The sequence below is a fragment of the Chaetodon auriga genome, chromosome 2, assembly GCF_051107435.1.
Source record: "Chaetodon auriga isolate fChaAug3 chromosome 2, fChaAug3.hap1, whole genome shotgun sequence".
NCBI lineage: Eukaryota > Metazoa > Chordata > Actinopteri > Chaetodontiformes > Chaetodontidae > Chaetodon > Chaetodon auriga.
Genome location: NC_135075.1, coordinates 11,532,124 through 11,555,045, shown reverse-complemented (window position 1 = coordinate 11,555,045; position 22,922 = coordinate 11,532,124). Strand labels below are relative to the sequence as shown.

Below are 22,922 nucleotides of genomic sequence, written 5' to 3'. Positions count from 1 at the left end.
GGTGTGTTTCCAGAGGAGTACTTTGATCTGAGCCAGCCACCAGATGTTGGCTCTCCACCCCATGAGAGAGCCGCCTGGCTGGCCTCACCACCATCCACACTGAGAGAGGGAGGGAGAGATGGAGGTTAGATAGATACGGGGCACAGAGGTGGGAAAGTGTGGGATAGTAAGGAGGGAGGGGTTTGGCAACGCCTGAAGCAGGGGTAGAGATGGAGGAGAGAGACATACACACCAGTGCATTAGCATATATTCATTTGGCAGGAGACGGCATAGATCCAGTGAGAGCCTACTGATGCTGTTACTGGTTTGTCTGGCAAGAGAGAGCAGAGCAGATGGGGAGCAAGAGAAGGAGAATACTGATAACCATGAGAATACATTCGTTTTAAAGATCACTTCACTTGTTGCACTGCTTTAGTGAACCTCAAATATCACTAGAACGTAAGTTTATTGTCGTTACCAGTCGGGGGGTCCAAAGATGATCTGCAGGTTTGTGTTTACATCAGATCAAGGTGTGCACAGTGCAGCACGAACATGAATACAAATCTAAATGTTGGCCCAGACTCAATATTGACAGATGGTATTTAAAAAGAGCAGTCTCTGTTTTTAGATTTAGAAAAGAATAGTCAAAATGAATGCAACAAACCTCCTGCCTTCCCTGGTATGGGCCTACACCTCCCGTAATTCTGGTATTGTGCTCATTGGCAGCTGTTTACACCTGTTGGGGAAACAGTCGACCAATCAGAGCTTCGTAGATGTGATGGTAACATCACCTTCCTCCATAGCTTGTTAGCCACCATGCTACATCCATTGAAAAAAAGGCAGCAAAAATGGTGACCAGCATGTTTGAGATTGATGCAGCTAACTGTTGCCAACAGATCATCTGCTCAGGGGACGACTGTGTGTGTGTTTTCTTTTTCAAGTGTGTGTGCACTTCACACCACTCCCCCTGACACTCAGCTCTTCCTGTCCTGCTCTTTTGCAGCTATACCTGCAATCACACATACACACACACATACACACACACACACACACACACACACACACACACACACACACACACACACACATAAACTCACACGGCAGGTCAAACAATGATTGGCTGGGGTGTGTGGCGGTGAGTCCGGGTGTCCTGACCCTGTCTGTCCCCTGCTGTCACCACTGTCTGGAAGACGACAACAGGATGGATGGAGGGAGGGGTACGGAGCGAGGGAGATAAATAAGGCGGACAACTTGTGAGAGGAGAAAGGGAGGGAGAGGTCGGCAATGAAGAGGAGATGGATGGGAAGATTATGAGAGAGAGGAAAACAGGAAAGGAAGCAGGTAGTACTAGAGACAGAGAGAGAGGGAAGTAAGTTTAAAGTGAGGAGGGTGGGAGATAAAGGAAGATAGTGCTAGATAGATATTTGGTTGCAAAAGGGGATGGGTGGACGAATAAGAGGACAGCATGAAGTGAAAAGAAAGGAAGTGATTGGAACGTGGGGGAAATGGAAGGAGACAAATAAAGGACGGATAGAAGGAAGATGGAGTTAACCACTTTTTTTTAAGAATATCTTGGCTGAGAGAGCAGCAAAAATGCAGCAGCCAAGCAAAAATATTGACTTTAAAGATAGATGAAGGAAAAGAAATGGAGAGAAGAGACAGCTCAGGGTAGAGAAAAAGAGGCCGATTAGAGATGCGGAGAGAGATGGATGGCACGAGGGAACCTAACAAGACGGAGGGATGTAGCAGAGGAGAGGCAACCATAGGGGAGAGAGAGGTGACCTCTAAGATGTCACTTTGAAGGGAAGAAAGAGGGAGAAAAAGAGAGATAGGAAGAGAGGGATAGGGTGACACAAGCTGTTAGTCTGGGCTTTGGTTCGTTATTTGTTTGGGTTGTGTATCCATGTGTTGGTGTATTTTGGATGACGCTATAGGGCACACACACACACACACACACACACACACACACACACAACCACACAGTGGAGTTAATGGAACCATATAGCTGTGTGTTTTCTCCTTAAGGGAGTTTTATATTAGAAAATAGAATCAAGGCAGTACAGCAAAAGCATTAGCTCAGTGCGCTATTGTACAGGATGTGAGTTAGAGAATGTTTTGATCCCATTTGTTCCCTCTAGATGTGAACTTGTGAAGCCACTGGAGTATACAGAATGGGGTCAGAACACACACTCGCTGGGAATGGAAAATGTGTAAAAACATTGACACATGCACTCACATAAATCATCTGGGCACGAGGTTATGTGTTCAGCTGTGGGGCAAGACACGAGAAGTGTGTGTGTGTCTGTGTGTGTGTGTGTGTGTGAGGTGGCAGCATGTGTGTGTACTCACAGACTCATGTTCCTGTGTGCAATTCCATCCTGAACTCCCCTCCAGCCACCACGTACCACAACGCTTCCCTCTCTCCTGCCTCTCGTCCTCTGAGCGCAGAGCGATCACACCATGCTGCTCTCCGCCGCTACTCCTCCACACGCCTCCATCTTTTTCCTCAGGTTCACCTGTGTTTGCTGTTTCTGCTCTCAAACATCCTGTTTCTGAACATGCAGGTCTTTAAAGTTCGAATATTCAGCATGCTTCAGCTTTTTCCATTCTTTCTTCTCTTTTTGTGTGTCCTTTCATGTTCGAAGCCCGGGTTTCCAGACACACTCCGTTTTTTTTGGGAGGAAATTATAGTCATTACTTGAGAGCTTAAAGATTGGAGGATTTTAACCTGTAACGAGCACCTTTAAAGTACCAATTCCCAACTTTTACATCTAAATTAATGCTTCTCTGCTCATCATTTTTGCCAGTTGATTACATACAGTAGATTTTCAAGCTACATTCCCTCTAAACATACCTATTTCCAAAGAAAAGACCTCACCTGCACACAAAAGGATGGTGAAAGAAGCAGTGGTTTGTGTGGGATAAATAGATACTAGAGCACGTAAAACAGGCATCAGTCATTAAGTGTATGTAAATGAGTGTTTTGTGTTGGGCCAAAGTCGAGACTGATTGTTACCAAAGGTGTCACCAAAATCAAGAATTTCTATTATGACTATAAAAAACTGTATTTTTCATTCCTGTGTGATTCAAGGCTATAATTATTGGTCAGAAATCTGTCATTTATCGTACAGTTAGTCATCATATATTTGGAACCATTCTCTCGTCCTTTGTGCAGCCTTTGCAGAGCTGCAGACGGACATCCATGAACTGACTCAGGAGCTGGACGGGGCAGGAATCCCCTTCCTGGACTACCGCACCTACGCCATGAGGGTCCTCTTTCCTGGGATAGAGGACCACCCTGTGCTCAAGGAGATGGAGGTACGGGTCAGTAGAGAGCGCTCCACACACAAACACACACTAAATGAATGAATGAGAGTTGTTCTCTCCATGCGTGCGTGCGTGTGGGCTGTTTGAAGATGAGATTTTAAGCAACAAAGAAGAAAAAAGAACCAAATTCTTAAAAGACTTTAAAGAAATGTTTTGGTTGTTTGGTTGTTTTTTGTCAGAATTCAGAAAGTTTCAGAGGATAGTGTGCCTGGAAGAAAAAACATAAGTTCAATGGAGATACTTTTTATACTTTTTATTTTATTATTATTATTTTTTCTTTTCCAAACTAATTTCTAAATGAATGCTTTTAAAGTTTCTGTTGGAGGGCAGAAAAACTCAAACGCAAAATGGAAGTTGTAGAGACGAATTTGATGTAGCTGAGGTCAGAAAAGAATGTCCATCATATCAGATCTGAATACGTCCACCAAACACGTTTCATCTTCATCAGCTTCCTATTGCAGAAGATGGTTCAAACCCAAACTAGTGAAAAAAAACATGAAAGTAACTCTGAGGGTATGACTGTAATACAGTGAAAAGAAGGTTCACTTTTGGGATGTGAGCAATGTCTGAGCTCTTGGTGCAAATGATAGATTGCCTCTACCTGACCAAGCCTGTTTGAGGCTCCTGAAAAAGCAATGTTCCCACATTCAATAAAACACTCTCCCCTCCGCTACGGCTCCTTTCTCAAGAGGGAACACTCTATCACTCACATGAACCTCAGCGGTGCGGACACTGTAACACAGCGTGCACACGTGCCTCCATCATTTCTCTCTATACATTAGACTCGCGCAAATACATCACATGGAAATGTACACTTGCGTTCCACTACACGCATGTAAGGTGGCGGCTGCAGGGACGGGGGGGCTTCAAGACATCCAGTATCTGCCAGCGCTATCACCTGTAGTCCAAAGGGATGGTGTAGCACGACATTGGATTTTCATTTGTATGGCCCAGGCAAGCACGGGCCACAGTCGTGTGCTAGCAGGGAGATCAATTTCTTATTATGGCTGCCTGTTGCTTTGAGAGAGGAAGAGAATTGGTCCTGGGGGGTGGTGGTGGTGGTGGGGGTCAGGGGAGAACCTGGAGCATTTGGACAATAATATGTAGTAAAGCAAGAGTGAAAACCTTGTTTAATGGATGCATGTGGAAGCTGATTTTCCCTGATAAATATGTCGTGAGTGTATCTGCGTGTGTACACATTTTTGCTGTTTTGTCGATGTATTCTTCATCTGGTATTCCTTATTCTCACACATACTCATTAATCCATTTCTAAACTATAACTTACAACCAATTCTTTTCTCCACTTCCTCCTCTTTGTCCTGATCTCAACCTCTTTATCCGCTCTAATATTCCGCCTTTTTTCCTTTGACACCTTTTCTCTTACTCCTCCTGCCTTTCACCTCTTTCTCTTTTCCCTCCGTCTAACTTCCCCTCTCCCTCACACTACTTTTCCTTCCCATTCTCCTGTACCTTAACACTGAATTTCCTGCTTCCCTTAAACTACATTCATTCTCGTCCCTCTCTCTTTCCACCCCTTTTGTGTTTCTCTTCCCCGTATCCAACCAATGGCTACTTTTCCTCCATCCTTCTTCTTCCTCTGCTCACACTCCTCCTCATCATCACCTCCATCCCCTCCCCTCCAGGTCCCCGCTAACGTGGAGAAGGCCCTGACGTTGTTTGGCCAGCTGCTGACTAAAAAGCACTTCCTGCTGACCTTCATCCGCACCTTGGAGGCACAGCGGTCCTTCTCCATGCGAGACCGGGGCAACGTGGCCTCCCTCATCATGACGGCGCTGCAGGGGGAGATGGAGTATGCCACGGGCGTCCTCAAACAGCTCCTGTCTGACCTCATCGACAAAAACCTGGAGAGCAAGAACCACCCGAAGCTGTTACTCAGGAGGTACGTAAACACGGAGGGGTTGAAACGGGCTCGGACTCTGCACAAAAACATGTCACACGTGCACAGATAGTTTCCCCACTGAGGGTTCAAGTTTGAGGTTACGTCCCTTTGTTTATCACACTTCTCACTGCTTTAGGGCGTCCTTGAGAAGAGGCACCCTACCGGATGTGGGCACCTTGACCATTTAGCCTTCGCAGAAGAAAAACAACACAGTTTTCTTACTTGTCATTGTTCCCTCTTTCTCTTGCCCTCCTGTTATCATGGCAGTGGTAATGCTCATGCAGAGCTGGACAGATAGTTTTACTCATTGTGATGCTAAAATAGGAAGAGAACAGAAAATGATAGAAAATAGAGGGTGATGCTGTGGGAGACTGTCGTGCGGTCTGTCCTCGTGCAGCTGAAGTTAGGGGAGCAGGAAGCCAGCGGACAGGGACTGTAGCTTTTAGAGGCCTATGTGACGTTACCTCGTCTCTATCTCTCAACCCTGTCCCTGTCAGAGAGGATTACACCCCTGAGCACACACACACTCCCAGTGGAGCTGCAGTCAGACGGACTGCGCTCTCCTCCCTCACACACAGCGAGGAAGGTAGAGAAGGGAAAAGCACGAGGGATGTAAAGGGTGAAAGCAGGATTTACAAGGGAGGAGGTGAGGGATGGAGAGAGGAGGGGAAAGGGGCAAGTGGAGCAACAGAGGAGGGGAAGAATATGAGGTGAAAGAGGCAGTGAGAGAAAGGTGGATGGAGCAGAGGGAGGAAGGGAGGGAAATCGTGATTGACAGAAAGAGAGGGCAAAATGTCTGGAGGGAGACTTGGGCTGGAGGCAAATTGATGGAAGGAGAAACATATGGAGGGAGAGAGAGAGAGAGAGAGAGAGAGAGAGAGGGGAGGATTGCAGAAAGGTGCAATATGGTGAGAGAGCAGATAGGCTGAGGGAGAAGAGAGAAGGAAAAACGAGCTGCTGCAGACAGTGAGGCAGGAAAAGATCCATGCATTTAAAGAAAGACACAATTAGAGAAATGGCCTGTCTCCAAATAAATTGGAATTAGACATTAAATGATAAAAAAGTTATGTTTTTTTTCTCTCTTCCTTCTCCTCTGAGAGATATTTAATTAAAAATCTAATCAAATAAATGACTCTCAGCCAGTGTGCCTGTGTGAAGCCTTTTCCAATCCCCTCTTGGGGTGTACGGTCACAACACGCTGTCCCTGCTAACTACACTAGCCTCGGGAGCTGGCGTTAATAAGCTCGGCAATTATTACACATGGTTCACCCTGTGTTGGTCTTTTTCCTGCAATGGATAGACTTTAGACTTTTTAAATTTTATACATGGACACAGAAAAGCACAGGAGGAAGACTTAATAGCCTCCTGCCCTGTGGATTTCCATCCACTGTGGTAAAATAATACTGTCGCAATGGGTCCATTTGGTTTGATCTGCACATCATAGGCTCAGACTGCGTGTGGCCAGGAAGGCCTCATTAGCCCCTCCTCTTGTAGCCCAGGTTTAGAAGCTTTGGAACGATGGGTGCACGGACCACGTTTCCCTGAACAAGATGATGTTAGGAGTCGCCCACTATCATGTCCTGACTTGCCCAAAAGCGTGTTCTGTCCAGGTGTGCCCGCCTCCATCGTCCTCCATCCCTCCGTTCCCTATTGCCTCATCTTTCATTCGCTATATTTTGCTGACAGCCATGAAAAAAAAAACTGCTCCACATACATCAAACAGCAGTCAAACGGGGAGGCTTGCGGAAGCGTAGGAGTTCACGTCTCGTTCCTGCTACAGGCCTTCACTGGTTTCTCTAGCACATTGGCCTAGTTTCCTGTTTTCCCTTTATTTCCCGACTATTCCTCAGTTGTCATGAAAAAATGAAGAATTTCTGTGCAAAGTTGGCGAGAAAAAATCTTCCTGTGCTGTCACTTCAACAGAATGCACCTGTCTTCACCCTTCGTGCACATTGTGCCTCGCTAATGACAAAAAGACTAATATTTACTACAAGTATGGCCCAGTTGGACAACCCAGTAACCCAGCAGAGGACTCCAGTTGCCTTTGATGCATAGAGAGCAGTCATCGAGCAGTCTTCCTGTTTCGCTCTAATGTGAAAAGGAAGGATGGTGGAAAGCGAGGACGTAAATCTGAGGACGATGACAGAGAGGGAGAAATAATCTCTTTTTGGCCCTCTTGCTTCCCCCCACGTACCCTTACTGCCGGTCTCCCTTTCAGCTGTTTAACAAATTAGACACAATAAGTCCGTAATTACAATGCCTTTTAATTGCTCAGTTTCCATTCACCGGTTGTTCACGTGTGTTTGCTCAAGAGCGTGCACGTGCGGAGATTCCCCTCATTACACGGCAGGTTTGTGATTAACGAGAGGAGTTAGCGAATTATACTAATTGCTATATTTTTAATGAAGACGAGTGGGTTTGCTTGGAGGGGAAAAAAACGTGAGGGGGGCGGGGGAGTGTGAAACAATGAAAGAAATGCAGGGGTTTGTTTTGCCAAGTTAATTTGTTTGCATGTGAGGGTGGGGGAAGCGTAGCAGAGCAGCGGTAAGGGCTCGGGTGTTTGAAGGCTAACCGCGCCACTATTGATAATGCTGCGTGTTCTCTTTGATGTGCGAGCGTGTCTTAAATGCCTTTTCACCCCCGGTGATGAAAGTGTTGGTTTATGCCCACAGATCATAGCCTGGGGTGGGGCTTGTTTGGGTGTGCTTGTTGAGCATTTTGGGACGATTCCCAAACCTCCCAGTGTCTTGTGCGGAGCTTTCTGCGCCGCTCTGACGTCGTTGTACTCTTCTTTCCCATCGGTTCACTGCCACTCTCTAATTTTCTTCTTCTATTATTTCCCTCTCACCCGGCTCCTCTCTCTCCCGCTTCCTTTCATCTCTCCCAGGACGGAGTCAGTCGCTGAGAAGATGCTCACCAACTGGTTCACCTTCCTGCTTTACAAGTTCCTCAAGGTAAAATTGTCTGCAACACGCACACACATGCAGACACACACAACTTTTGAAGCAACACTAATACTGCTGCTGTTTGAGAATAGAAAAGAATGGCTCACTAACACACACACACACACACACACACACACACAAACACAATCACAGCTGCAGCATTAGATAAGGCAGAGGCAGCAGGCTACCTATCCCTTACCTCTGCCTTTCATGTGGTAAATTCTCCTTTCTCTGAATTGAGGAATCTGCAGTCTGAAGTGCTGTTCAGACACAGCTGGTCATGTTGTTGTGATCGCTGTAGCCTGTCGCACTAACCTGTCCTCTCTTTGTGTCCCTCACTGGATTCTTTTACAGCCAGGAAAGTGTGTGTGTGTGTGTGTGTGTGTGTGTGTGTGTGTGTTCATGCCTCTGTGTTTGTATCCCCCTTCAGAGCTTTGGGGCTTAGCAAAAGAGGAAGCCAGAGATCTTACACAAATGCATTCTCTCATTTCTCTGTCTGTCTGTCTGCGTCTGTGTGTTCTCTTTCTCTTTTTGACTTCCTTTCCCTCTGATATGGAATCAGAGGGAATTATTGAGGCTTAAACTGTGCTAAATTCCTGTTTCCACACACATTCTCTACATTCAAACATCACTGCAGCTAATCAGTTAGCAGCGGGGCCTTAAACCCCCGCCAGGACAGGCATGCTAGTGGACAGCAAACCAGCCAAGCCCCTGGGGGTCCCAGTTAGCATCTGTGTGTGTTTATGTGAGACTGTGTCAATTTTGGGTGTGCGTGCATGTGTGTGTGTTTTGGCTCCAAATATGAGACTGGACAGCCAGAGCTGGGTTCAGTGACAGGGGAGTGGGTTACCGGGGAAGCTGTTGGAAATCCTGCAATAACAGCTGTGTTTATGAACTTAAGGCAAAAACAACAGAGAACAGACAGGAGAAGGGGGGAGAATGTAGAGAGAAAACGGTCAGAAGTGGTTGTCGATTGATGAGAGGAAGTGTTGAGGATGTGGGAAAAGCGTTTAAACTGAGTGCAAGGGAAGGTGAGGGGGGGAAATGGAGGGACGAGGCGAAATGAGTGCTGAAGCAAAGACTTGCTGTAGCTTGCAGCAAGGTTACCAACCTAGCTTTTATCTAACCTCGCGCAATTCAGCGCCTCTCCTTCTCCTGAGTTTTTAGGGGTCACATAAAAGAGAGGCCTGGAACAATTTCAAGGTTCAGCCAGGTGTGAATAAAGATGGGTAAAGGTCAAGTAGTTGTTCAAAGGGAGGAAACAGATAAAGCTTTTACCTACCAAGGGGAACAGAAGTAAGAAGAAAAATCCTTTTATCCATTACCCTATTCTAAGGGTTCACTTGTCCTCCTGTGCACTGGCTTGTTAGAGAGAGCGGTTAGAGAGGCTCACGTGGTTGCTCTGTTTCTGCACCACAAGCGCTGTGTGCTGCTTCTGCTAAAACTGCAGTTGCCAGTTTTAGGATGCTGCAAGAAAATATTAGTGTTGGAGTATTAGGAAATGCATTGAATAGTGGCGACATGACACTGAAGTTAGAAACAGACAATCTCAGCCAGTGCTAGATTGTCCTGCACAGTTCATCTGACAGCTCACCAAGATGACTGACGTACTGATGCATGACCCTGCCCACCTGAAGGGGTGGAGGGCAGGACTGTGCAGTAGTCTCCGTTTGCCTCAAGGCACAACGTTGCATGTCGAATGCAAACCATAAATCATTGGTTAAACAGCATAAAAAGTTCAAATGAAGCATTACCACAGGTTGCAGTTTAACCAGCTGTTTTCTATTTTGAAAAGAGACCTGAAGATGTGTTTTACTGTAAAAAGCAACAATTAGAGAAAAGTGAGGAAAAATAAAAATGATCTGAGTGTTTATATACAAGTTTCCACAGAAGAAGGCCATGAGATGCTGTTGAAAGCTCTGGAAATAGCTACGAAGCAGACCTCGATTGTGTTGTCGCTCTGAAAAGTGTGACGCTCGTTTACAGTCATGTTGTTTGTCATTCGAAGAAATTTGTGATGATCGACTCTCCTGTTTCCTGCTCTGTCTGACGTCCTCTGAGCAACATCGCAGCATTCCTCAGTTAGTTCAGTGTTATTTTTGCAAATAGGAAAGGTAGCCAAAACCGAACAACTGGAATTATCCTTTAACGAGGAGCTGAGAAGTGGCGCAAGCAGGCAGTGCTCAGCTGGCAGGCCAGCAGAACGAGCGAGTGAGGAGGAGAGCGAGGGAAAGAGAGAGACAGGGGCCCAGCATCCCAGCGCTCGTTGCCTGGTTGACACGTCTCACACACCAAAGTGCTTCTCCAAGCTTTTTTCACTCCTCAGTCGTTAACCTTCTATTAACTCCTCCATCAATTGCCACTCACTCACACTCTCTCTGCTTCCTCTCATTCTTGCACACACACACACACACACACATACACACACACACACACACACACACAGAAACAAACATAGATTTACAAAGGGTGTTTTTTCCCCAAAGAAGAGACACAAGAGAGAAAAATGGTGTGTGCGTGCATGTGTGTGTGTGTGTGTGTGTGTGCGTGCGTGCATGTTGTTAGCCAACACAGGCCGTGGCCTCGTCCTTCACTTCTCTGCCTGTGGTTGGCTTAAAGAAGATTACAAATATAATTGGAGAGCTGCTCAGCAAAGCTATGCAGTTTTTGCTGTTGTGTCCTTTTTTTGTAGGTAAACTTTTTGCATGGTTGCATTCGTACTTTAACAATCTGTTTCCCTCCTTTCTTCCCTTTCATCCGTCCTCCTCTGGCCTTTCGCCTCTACCCGTCTCCCTCTTCCTGCGGCTTCCTCTCCCTGTTTCCAGGAGTGTGCTGGGGAGCCTCTCTTCATGCTGTACTGTGCCATGAAGCAGCAAATGGAAAAGGGACCAATAGACTCCATCACTGGAGAGGCCCGCTACTCCCTCAGCGAGGACAAACTCATCAGGCAGCAGATTGACTACAAGACTTTGGTCAGTGCACATACACATACTAGTGGACAAAGGCAGTCGGACTGCACATGTAAACAGATACACACACACAGCTGATACAGTACATTGACGTGGATTTAATATGCGCACAGTATTCTTGAAAAGCCTTGCTTGCTAAATCAGGGACCATTTTGCAGTTGCTGGCAATATTGGATTCTACAACTCATATTTTATGACATCATCATCAAATAGGTGCAAATAAATATGACCTCTGTTCTAAAATTGTGATGAAACCATTTCTAATAGTAACAAGGAGCTACAAATGCATTGTTCCGCACTTGAATATTGATTCTAAATTGCCTTAAGAAGTGTTGGTTTGCAGGTCAGAAATCATTGCAGGGTCATGCTTCCCCACATCAATAGATAATGCTCCCAGTGTGTGCTGACATCTCAGTCAAAATGTGACCTGTGCCCTTTGACCTCTGCCTCTGTAGACGCTGCACTGTGTGAACCCGGAGAATGAGAACGCTCCCGAGGTGACGGTGAAAAGCCTGAACTGTGACACGGTGACGCAGGTGAAGGAGAAGCTGCTGGATGCTGTGTACAAGGGCACGCCCTACTCCCAGAGACCAAAGGCCTCCGATATGGACCTGGGTAAGGAGAGAGCTGCCACACACATGCACGCGCACACACATGCACACATGCACATGCCAATTGTACACTCCAAGCACAGGTGCACTGCTACAGGGGGTAAAGAGGGACTCGTTTCAAGGGCTCTCTGAAGCAGGAGGGGGCCTTCTAGACAGGAGAAATAATCCTGTACAAAAATAAATTCAAGTCAGGGGCCAAAAGTCACTGAAATTATGCACTGTACCCCCTTTAATTTATTCAGTCAATGAACTTGCAATGCTGTCTGCATCCTTAGTAAGTCACAGCAACTTAAGTTTCTTTGCAGGTGGGAGTTTTTGGTGACTGTATCTATGCAATCTATGTCTCATTATTCTCTTTATTTCCTCATATGAAACATACACAACATACACAACCTTACCTCTCTCTCCTTTGTGTGTGTGTGTGTGTGTGTGTGTGCGCACGCGTGTGTGTAGAATGGAGACAGGGTAGGATGGCTCGCATCATCCTTCAGGACGAGGACGTCACCACCAAGATAGACAATGACTGGAAGAGACTGAACACGCTGGCTCATTACCAGGTACCCCGCTGCTCAAGCACAACATAACTCCCATGATGCTCTGCTGATGATTTGGTTGCACGTTGTTGTTGCTTTCAGTGCGGTCGTTAGTGCTGTGGCTGCCGTTGTTTTGGGTATATTTCATATGCAGATACACATCATGTGAAAATGAGAAGCAGGTCTGGTAAAGACGCGCTGTGCAGAGTGAGCTCTGTTTGTGTGGTTGGACTTTAATCCTGCGGCTGGACGCTTTGTGAGTGTTGTAAATCCTGTTTCAGGTGACAGATGGCTCAGTGATTGCCCTGGTGCCTAAACAGAACTCAGCCTACAACATCTCCAACTCCTCCACGTTCACCAAGTCCCTCAGCAGATACGGTACGAGAGAAGGTGTGTGTGTGTGTTCTGTCTGTGTGTAGTTGTGTACGTCTGTGTGTACATGTGTATTTATATACGTGTGCACTCATTTCATATTACTTGCAAATGCATTTCTAACAGAGACAGCAGTAAAAGCAAAATGGATTGGATTTGGATGAATTCTGACATGTTTTTATGTTTGAAAATGATGATCCTGCTAACAGGATCAACCATTGATCACTTTAAATCTGTTGGTGTTGAACTAGGTCCCCATTTAGGTTCTGGCAACTCCTCTTTCAACCAGTTTAGGTGAACTGGGATTCAGGTCTAGAACTTTTAAAACGATTTATCCACTGCAACTAATATTTTGGCATTTTGCTTAGACAGATTTTGAGTTCAGTAACATTTTTGACAAAAAAAAAAAAAAAAAGCAGTTTCTTGTCAATCCCTATCGCGCTGTACTTCCCACAGAGGACGATGTGCACGACAGCTGTCAGCAGCACAGCTCGACATCGCGTCCGGTGGCTGGTTTTGTGTCAGCGCCTCGTTGCTTCCTGGCTGTCCAGCTCCTTCACTGATGAGCTCTTTATTGCTGCTCACTTCTCTGATCCCCTTTATACCTCTCATGTCTGTTTGGTAACAATATATCTTAATGCAAAAATACAATACATATAAATTGATCTAAGACATCACACAAATAGATGTCAAGAAAATAACATACCTTTTCCACCTGCACTGTGTAGCACACTTTATAGCAGCAGATTAAGGCAGGCAATGCTGATCCGAGGTGTGCTTGTGTCACAGACAGCTGATTGAATTTCTTGAATATGTCTGATGGAACTGCATTTTTATGCCAAATAAATGCAAATCCAGACACCTTCCACCACATGCTAGGTGTGAAGTGGACCTCTGTATCTCACTTTTCTCATCTTTCTTTTCTATTTTCTAAATCCCTCTCTGGTGTACAGTAACTCTGTTCCTGAGCTCTGCCTCCGTGACACACACATAAATACCCCCTAACACCTCCGTCGCACTCACCCTGCACTTCCCTGGTCCACATTCCCTGCTCTGACATTTTGAACCTCTCAATCCTTTCCCGCTTTGTCACGGAACTGACAAGCATTCAGACCGAGAGCGTAATGCTCCGTGTCACAAAATAGGGGATCACTGTCCGACAAAGGAGGGAGGGAGGGAGCAGGAGAGAGAGTGACAGACAAATTTATTCTGGAATGAAGGAGTGACATGCAAGCAGAGGAAGTTGTCACCTTTCAGAAATGTGTTTTAGCTTCACACAGGTTTCGCTCTCTGGAGCTGCCTCAGATTTCTTATTCATGTGTTTGTTTTTTTAAAACCAGGGTCGCTTCATTTACAGGTAGTTCACCTTGAGAAAGTGATTAAGACAAAATGAATTACACCTTCATACACTACAGGCTGGCACCAAGTTCTGGGCTGCTTCATATATGTAATGAAATCATGTTTATCTAATAATCCCTTTGCCTTCTCAGCCAGAGGCCCCAGATTTCTGCAGGATAGATGAGATTGTGCTTTATTTTAAGACTCTCTCTCCTCTAAAATTTGCCTTGTGTCAAAGCCAAATCTCTTTCACTCTTCGACACACTGAAAAAACAACACACTCACATACATCCCGGTATTACAAAAAGAGCTTCAGAGCAGCAGTTCTGCACACAACCTTGACCTCTGAACTTCCTCTTATCCTTTTTACCTCCTCGTCCCCGGATGCTAATATTACAAAACTAATATCACAAAACACATTTTCGCCTCCTCATGTGTGTCTGCTTTTTCTTACTGTTATTTTTGGCCCACTCACTCAACTCTCCTCCACGTCTCCTCCGCCACCCCCTTTCTAGAGAGCATGCTGAGGACGGCCAGCAGTCCAGACAGCCTGCGCTCCCGAACACCCATGATCACCCCCGACCTCGAGAGCGGCACCAAACTGTGGCACCTGGTCAAGAACCACGACCACTCAGACCAGAGGGAAGGGGACAGAGGGAGCAAGATGGTCTCTGAGATCTACCTGACCAGACTGCTGGCCACCAAGGTATCTAGAAGCTACACATACACAGACACAAACACACACACACACACCTTTAGCCTAAAAACCCCACCCCTATCCTGTCATGTAGCCCACTTCCACCAGCAACCCTTACCCCTGACCTTTGTGTGGTGGTGGTCTCAAAGCTCATTAACATTTTTCATAACCTTTTGCACAAAGACACACATATGCGCAGGACTGCGTGTGTGTGTGTCTTAATTAGGAGGTTGACCTTTGACTATTGAGTTGTTTGGTCGGTGTTACTGGGCCCTTTGTTGGTGGCCTCGGGGCTTTTAGGCCCAGGCTTTTACCCTACCGTCATTACTCACCCAATTCCTCCATGTCCTCCAGACAGCTCTGTGGAACCTGCGCTCAGGTTTTTATGCAGCGTGTGTCTTCAGATGATGATCTGAAAGGTTATTTGCAGTTTGCGTTGATGTCCTGGAGAAATAACGATCAGCCGTTGTGTATTTCATCCCTGAGTAAGTTGTTAGCCACCACTGAGCAGAGTGTGATTGAGTTCCCATCACTGCGAAAATGTTTTGTGAAACAGCAGTTGCAACCCTGGGACTGTTTTGTATTCTGGGACTGTCTGAGCTGGTACGGCGTTGGCATCTTTACCAGAGCTGTTTCAAGAGCGCCTGAGAGAGGTTTGCGAATGTTTTACAACTGGAGGGGTTTGCATATCTCATTTGGCCGTATTAATATTTCAATTAAATGAATAAGAATGAGATTAAAATAGAATGAAGTATCATATTAGGATTGATAGGTCTTAGTTGTTAACCCACAGAAAACTGCACACAACAGTATACAAAACTTCTATCTGTAAATTTAAGTATTAAATACACCCTTTTGCTTTCACATTATCTCTTGAGCACGACCAGTTCTTTCTTCTGAGTCCCGCATGCAATACAAGACTACTAACAACAACTCGTCATCCTCCCCGTTCATTACATCTGGGAAAAGCCTAATTCACGTATTTTGGTTCCACAAAATATTGAATGTCTAACATAAACGTATACACATGGAGCCCAGCTGTTTTATCCCAAATTTGCACGCATTGACAAAAAGCTTATGAGCACAAACACTCAGCCGCTGCCTGTACACTGTACAGTACTAACAGTGTCAGGCTTTTTTGCTCTCATTTGCAAGTTGTAACTATCTTGGTGATTCAGCTCAGTCTGGTACTTCCTCTCCCCCGATGTTTTACTCATTAGCTCCAGATTTCCACTGTTCCAGCTCCAGGTAGAAAAGTGCAAGGTTAGCGGCATCAGTGTTACCTCAACTGGGAAATGCAAGTCAGAGGAAGACGATGGGGGAACTTGGAGCGCTGCAGTTTGCTCTTATTTATTACAGCCCCCACAGCTTTGTGTGTTTTAGGAAGCTGATTTGTGGATGTGTGAATGAATACAAAACTGCACATTCAACTTCTGGCTGGTTTAAATAAGGTTTTGTAAAAGGTGGCCTCGATGCTTGAAGATGGAAACGACGGTGCTGAATGCTTGTGGGAAATATCAAATCGTTTCAACTTCAGAGGAATTTGTGAGGATTCAGATTCTCCAGAGCTGTGTGATGTGGTAAAAAACATTGCTGAACAGCCTTAGGCTGAACTCTCCTTGGGATTCATCCTAAATACTGTAAAGAACACTGAGCACTCAGCACCATCACAAACTCTCAGAAAGTTGGAGTACTAAAAGCAAAGCAGCGTCATTCTCAAACACCTGCTCCTGACAGCCATCGCCTCCAGCCGACCATCACCAGCACAGAGGAATATGCCAGCAGAGGCTGTTTAGTGGCATTATAACTCAACTGCGTTCTGTACCTTTACATTACCATCAGTTAAATAAATGAACTGAAGACTTATCCTGCACCTTCATGTTCTTTCTAAAACCCTGTGTACCGCGATGATAGGCTCACACTCCACATTAAATTCATTCATTAAATTCAATTACATTTCTCTCATACTTACGCCAAAGTACACAGAATAAGCCAGTGTTGGTTCTCCTGCCCAGGGTACGCTCCAGAAGTTTGTGGATGACCTGTTTGAGACCATCTTCAGCACAGCGCACCGAGGAAGCGCCCTGCCTCTCGCCATCAAGTACATGTTTGACTTCTTGGACGAGCAGGCGGACAAACACTCCATATCAGACTCTGATGTGCGGCACACTTGGAAGAGCAACTGGTGAGTTTGTGTGCGCACGCTGTGAAAGGGCATCACTGGGAGTGCTTGGGCGCTGGTTTGGGTCTCATTAGTGTTGTGAAAAAAACTGGCTGTAGTTTGAGGAAGATTTAGACTGTAAGCAAGCAAATATGCAGCACTTTACAGTGGTACTGCGGCACAATGTAGAGTGTTCCTGTTTCTCTTGCCTCAGGTATTTTATCACTCAGACTGTAGTGCTCTTTGCACCCTAATAGCCTGTCAAGTCCGTCCAACTGTGCAACTCTTCTCTGCCTTCTTCCTCCTCATCCTTCTACCCTCTCAATCCTCCCAGTCTTCCTCTCCGGTTCTGGGTGAACGTGATCAAGAACCCCCAGTTTGTCTTTGACATCCATAAGAACAGCATTACAGACGCCTGCTTGTCTGTGGTGGCCCAAACCTTCATGGACTCCTGTTCAACATCGGAGCATAAACTCGGGAAGGACTCACCTTCGAACAAGCTGCTCTACGCTAAAGACATCCCCAACTATAAGAACTGGGTAGAGAGGTACGACGACATGTTCAGCTGGCTTTGTCTTAAAGCTGCTTCCAGTCAGCTTTTGTCAAGATCTTAACAGTCTTTCTGTCCTCCAGGTACTACTCTGACATCTCCAGGATGCCGGCCATCAGTGACCAGGACATGAGTGCCTACCTGGCGGAGCAGTCGCGCCTGCACGCGAACCAGTTCAACAGCATGTCTGCCCTACACGAGATCTACTCCTACATTGTCAAGTACAAGGATGAGGTGAGAAGGACTCTCTAGATATTTTCATTTAACAACAGCCGGCTGTTTAACTTTGAGCTACACATTTTGGACAGGTGTTATTTTTATCTTGATATATTCAGTACTGTGTATCTCCACAACACTGATTCCATCCTTACAAGAACAGAGCCATGTCGTACTCACCACTGTGCTGCACTGGAGCAGAAGCACTGTTTTCATTCACCTCCAACACATTTTTCACATTAAAGTCTTCCAGCCTGGCCGTCACTGGTAGGATTTTAGAGTGAAATACCAACAGGAAGTGTTCAGTTTCATTGGCAGCAGTTTAAGATTGGTTGGGAAACCACAAATGTGGATCAACTGGAATTAATAGATGGATGAAAAACAGAAACTCAGAGCAGCAGAGTGACCTGACTCTGGTGTTGTTGAATTGTCAGAAACTGTTAAGCTATACATAATTCCCTCCCCTTCAATGCTTTTTTTTTTTTTTTTTTAACCTGGCCTTCATTTGTTTGTGCTTGCCATTGGAGATTCACCCATTATATAAATACTGGCTTTATATTAGAATTTCCACTGTGTCTCAATTATGAACCTGCCAGATGGGATGTTGGTGTCCTCTGACAGCCTTGTTTGGGGAGAATGGCTCCATGTTTTCAAAGCAAAATCCAGCACATCGTAACATCAACCAACCCCTTCGCCTTTCCTTCTCCAGATCTTGTCGGCGTTGGAGCGGGACGAGCAGGCGAGGAGACAGAGACTGAGGAGCAAGCTGGAGCAGGTCATCGACACAATGGCCCTGAGCAGCTGAGGACCATCCAGCACCTCCATCTCCTCCTTGTCTCCACTCCTCCTCTCCATCTGTCTCTCCCCCTCGCTCCTCTCACCCAACAAACGAAACTCCAACCCCCAACAACACGACAGACGAACTGCAAAAGGACTGAAGCAGTATACTGCAAAACGGGGGGGGTTCGGCAGAGATGGGCGGGCCTGTGTACGCTTACATGTGTTTGTGTGTGTGTTTGTCTGCAGCCCCGTCCAGTGTGTGGGCTGGTGTCTGTGTGAGGGACTGGGACACCGGATGTTTCCACACATGCATACATGGAGAAACATGTCAACTGACAGCATTTGATTCTTGTGGATGTTGGTGTTTTGTTGTTTGCTTGATTTTGATTTCAGGAGTTTTGTCGTGCTGCAGCGCTGGTCAGGAAAGAAGCAACGGAAGCCTGGAAAGGAACTCCATATATGGCGTCATTAGCAGGATGGACCAATCTGTGATGAGCCAATGGAGAGAGGCTCTGTAGGTCATGTGACTCCAATGGGTGTCACAGTTTTAAAGGATGTTGTTTTTTGTTTTTTTTTTTTGTTTTTTTTGTATAAATGTAATCAACTGCCCACTCTCTGATCTCTCGCCACTTGTATTACTGCTGAATTTGCACAATTTACAGAAACGTTACAAAGGAAGACGATATAGATATTATATATAAATACAGCTACGTTTTTAAAGAAAGATTAGGGAGAAAACATTTTTGTTGTTTTTCCTTTTAAACCAACAAACACAATAAAAATACGACAATACAAAACATGATTTGATATTTCAAGTACAAAAGAAAAAAAACTACGTAGACAAAAAAAAAAACAAAGAAAAAGAAACAAAAAAGTCGTACTGTGCCATGTTTTCTTTGAATGTTGTTTAGTGCAAAGACATTTTGTTAGATGGAATGTGCTACCGTATGATTTTAAATATGAACATGCCTAGTGACTGAAAAGAATTGTTTGAGCATTGACCCATCGTACGATCCTTGTTGAAAAAAGCAGGAAATCTCCTCGAGGACAATTCATGGTGAAAACATGAAGTTGCTGTTGTTTCTTATTCAATCAGTGCAATCTTTTGGTTCCAGAAAACCAAATATATACTCACAGGATTGTTGCTTTATCATGGCCACGTCTGTGTCCGCGGCCGGTTCTGTTCTTCGAGGGTCGAGGAGTGACAGTTCGGTGGATCGTGGTTTAGTGACTGAACAATGAAGTAGCTACATTGCACTACCTGAAATATTCTGTTTGCCCCGACGCCACGCAGCCACCGTATCAAAGCGTTAGGAACCCGTGCGTCCTGAGTTTGTGTAATCATCCCTCGAAGGGTCATTCACTTTCCTGTTAGAGCAAAGCCAAAGTCTTGGTGCTCTCAGACACTGTTTACGTCTTTACAGGAGCGACAGTGAGGTCAGGTAGAGCTTAGCTGAGCCTCTCCGCGGTGAAACAAAGTGGGAAAAGCTGTTTTCAGCCGGAAGCCACTTTTTTTTTTTTTCATTTTCTCAATGTTAATACCCAAATAGAGGGGCAAGAAAAAGATATACTGAGTGTTTCTCTCCACCTCTAACCTATCTATTTGAGACGGGGGCTTTAGCTTTTATCCACGAGGGGGGTTATAGAGAGATACAGAGGTGAGACACCTCTGTTCATTAGCTACACAAGGCTGAGTAATCCTCCCTTTGCCTGCAGCTCTTGTTTCAAAACTAGCCTATTGCCATGTGTGGCTTAAGCTTTTTTTTATTATTACTGCTCTCTTAAGAGGATTTCTTTGTTTCCCTTTTTTTTTTTTTTTGAAGTCTTGAAGTCAGGGTTTTTGACTTTGTGGTGAGAAATAGTTTTCCGATTTTTTTTATTTTATTTTATTTTTTTTTTTTTGCTTGCCGAAAAACCAAACTGTGGTCTGTATAATGTTTTTGTTGATGTTTTCATTTGTAAATTGTATACTTTTTCATGATGGAAAAAAAGCTGTTTGCTTTTTGTTTTGTTTTCTTTGAACATGTAAATTGTACATTTTACGGTACACAGAAGACAAAATTCTCTTCGGTTTGCCTGAAGTTGAAGTACTTGACCGAACTCGAGGTTTATTTTCCTGATATCAAGGATCAAAATGAAATTGTTGCATCAGATGAGCATCTGTGTCTTTGTGATGGAAATGTGACTTGCTGCTTTAACTCTTGTACCTTGTTTTTCTATCAAACATTAGGGCTGTCATTTTATGCTGATCATAAATGCTGTCGCTGTCCATTCGAACGCCAGGTTCCTTAAAAAAAAGAACAAAAAAACAGTCCTCTCTCACGTCCAAGAATAGTGAGCACAACCTCCCAAATTCATGTCAACCCACCATTTGTTTACATGTCAGAGATGTGACATTGCTTTCTACAGCTGCACACACACGAGCCCACATGTAGTTGAACAGGATGACTTGATCGTCCAGTCTCGACTTACCACTCTGCCCATGTTAGGATCAGAATTTCTCGTTTTGGCTCACCATGTTGGCTCCACACTTTCAATAATCTGTGTTAGAATCATCAAACTTAAAGAGAGTACTCCACCAAAATATCCTCAGACCACTTTACAAATAGTCCAAACAGGTTAGCTGTCATCAGTGTGCAGCCGAGTTTTTGCTGCATTCGTACATTTTGGTGCTCTTACTGTAGATCCCATTACAAGGAAATGGATGACTGCTGAGGCCCGAGCTCAGCGGTGCTGTTAACAGCAGCCCTTTGAATGATCAGTGTGAGTACAATGTACAGTAGGGACAAATCCCCCCGCTCCCTGCAAAAGCACACAGACGGAAACCAACTGACTGGACAGTGCCCAGTCGGTGATCTGTCAGGCTTTTTAAAGACACTTAAAACATTCTCGATTCATTCTCAGGTTCATGCTCCATTTGTGTCGTATTCCGGTTGTAAGTTGCTTGATGAAATGACTGCTGGGGGAGTTGGCTTGTTTATACTGTAGTTTGCATGGCTACTTGCCTTTTAGATTGACCTGCTTTGCAAGTCCGGACGCATCTTTAGAGGAACTTCCCAGCCGACGTTCTCTGTCCCTCATCTTGCACTGTTTGGTGTGATAATTGACTTGTATTTATTGTTGTTGAGGTGGAATACAGCATGTCAGTTGTCTCAGAGTGTTTGATGTCATCAGGAGGAAGCGAGCATCAGCTGCTGACTCAGAACTCGTCACAGGAACAACATGTAGTTTGACAGAGTTGCTGGGTTTAATGCTGATTTCCTGTCAAATCGGAACAAATGAACAAGTGGAGTTTGCTGCACTGCCTTCAGTGTGAGCAGATTCAGCACAGTCATGTATCTCATGTTTAATTCTCAGCTCTTTAGACATGCTTTGTCACACTTTTGCCTTTCCAAAAAAAAAAAACATAGTTCAATCAAACGCAAGTCCTGGCACCATTCTGTTTTCAAGTTTTGGTTTCCTGATTTCTTCCGATTCAGAAAAATTCAGTGGTTCTTTTTCTTTCTGTCTTTCTTTTTAAATGGAAGTTACATAAAATCCAAGGAAACACAAAGCAAATGAATTTCGGACAGAGCTGGCAAAGGAATTTTAATACTACAATAACTCAGATACAGAGTTTCAGACTTGAAGCAACTGTCACAAGTTTGCAGGTTAACATTCATTGTGTAAATATTCTGTTATTTCCTATTTTGCAGATTTACTACTTGTAAATAAACACACATCAAGGAGAGATTAAACATTTTTTGCTAAATAAAATGTGACTTGGGATTTTTATTTAAGGACTGTGGTGGATAAAGTAGAAGACATGCAGGTTTGTTTCTCTGTGGACTCAAAGTAGCTTTTCACAGCTCACACCTTCTGCTATAGGCCACGACTACTGTTTGTTTTCCTCTCCACTCTGCCCTTCCCACTCATTTTCAGAGACTATCACCTGCACATCATTGAAGGGACTCTCATCCCCAGACTGCAGGTTTTTCATCTTTACCTGCTTTACGTTCAGAATTGATCAGTTGAATGTGTAGTATTGCATTTGAAATGTGACCAACAACACAAAGTAGCACAGTGGAAATAAATCCTCATTTCTACAAGCTTGCTGATGCAGGGAAAAGTTGCAGCGCAGATTGGAAACTACTTAAAGGATGAACTAACTGCAAACATTTGCTAGCCGGGAACACACTAGCCTTAGTGAGACACAACAACCATTTCCTTTGGACTGAACTTCACTGTTTCCTTCTCCTGGCATTTTGTTTTAAGATCGAACATAATTCCGTTCGATGAAGAGTTACTGGGGGGGGGGGGGGAGCAAGCTAGCAAGCTTGCTAACTGTTAGCTCATTCGTCCTCAGGGGAATAATGATAATATTTTTACCATTGACTCCTGTCTCATAACTGCCTGCAAACTATGTCTCCTTTGCTCAACAGAGGATGTTTAAATTGAAGCAGATGGTGCAATAAGCTACTATCGCTTCCTTCATTTTGGACTTTCTGGCTCTCCGTTCCTTTAAAGGTCAGCACTGTCAAGACGGTTTGCTGGTGCTCTGTAGC

General features: G+C 44.8%; 1 protein-coding gene across 4 annotated transcripts in view; it reads left to right on the top strand.

The window, feature by feature from the left end:
- The window catches only part of plxna1b (plexin A1b), a 182,297-nt gene extending 163,076 nt beyond the window's left edge, over positions 1 to 19,221 (top strand). Inside the window, exons 21-32 of one of the 4 annotated variants that reach the window (XM_076754236.1) lie at positions 3,155 to 3,297; positions 4,950 to 5,206; positions 8,094 to 8,160; positions 10,977 to 11,123; positions 11,576 to 11,735; positions 12,185 to 12,288; positions 12,546 to 12,642; positions 14,490 to 14,680; positions 16,687 to 16,856; positions 17,167 to 17,379; positions 17,466 to 17,616; positions 18,308 to 19,221. In XM_076754236.1, the coding sequence (XP_076610351.1) occupies positions 3,155 to 3,297; positions 4,950 to 5,206; positions 8,094 to 8,160; positions 10,977 to 11,123; positions 11,576 to 11,735; positions 12,185 to 12,288; positions 12,546 to 12,642; positions 14,490 to 14,680; positions 16,687 to 16,856; positions 17,167 to 17,379; positions 17,466 to 17,616; positions 18,308 to 18,403 (1,796 nt within the window). In that variant the 3' untranslated portion in view covers positions 18,404 to 19,221. Of the gene's footprint in view, positions 1 to 3,154; positions 3,304 to 4,949; positions 5,207 to 8,093; positions 8,161 to 10,976; positions 11,124 to 11,575; positions 11,736 to 12,184; positions 12,289 to 12,545; positions 12,655 to 14,489; positions 14,681 to 16,686; positions 16,857 to 17,166; positions 17,380 to 17,465; positions 17,617 to 18,307 lie in introns of all 4 variants that reach the window. The other 3 variants (XM_076754219.1, XM_076754227.1, XM_076754209.1) reach the window with 3 other exon arrangements.
- Positions 19,222 to 22,922: the final 3,701 nt, after the last annotated feature.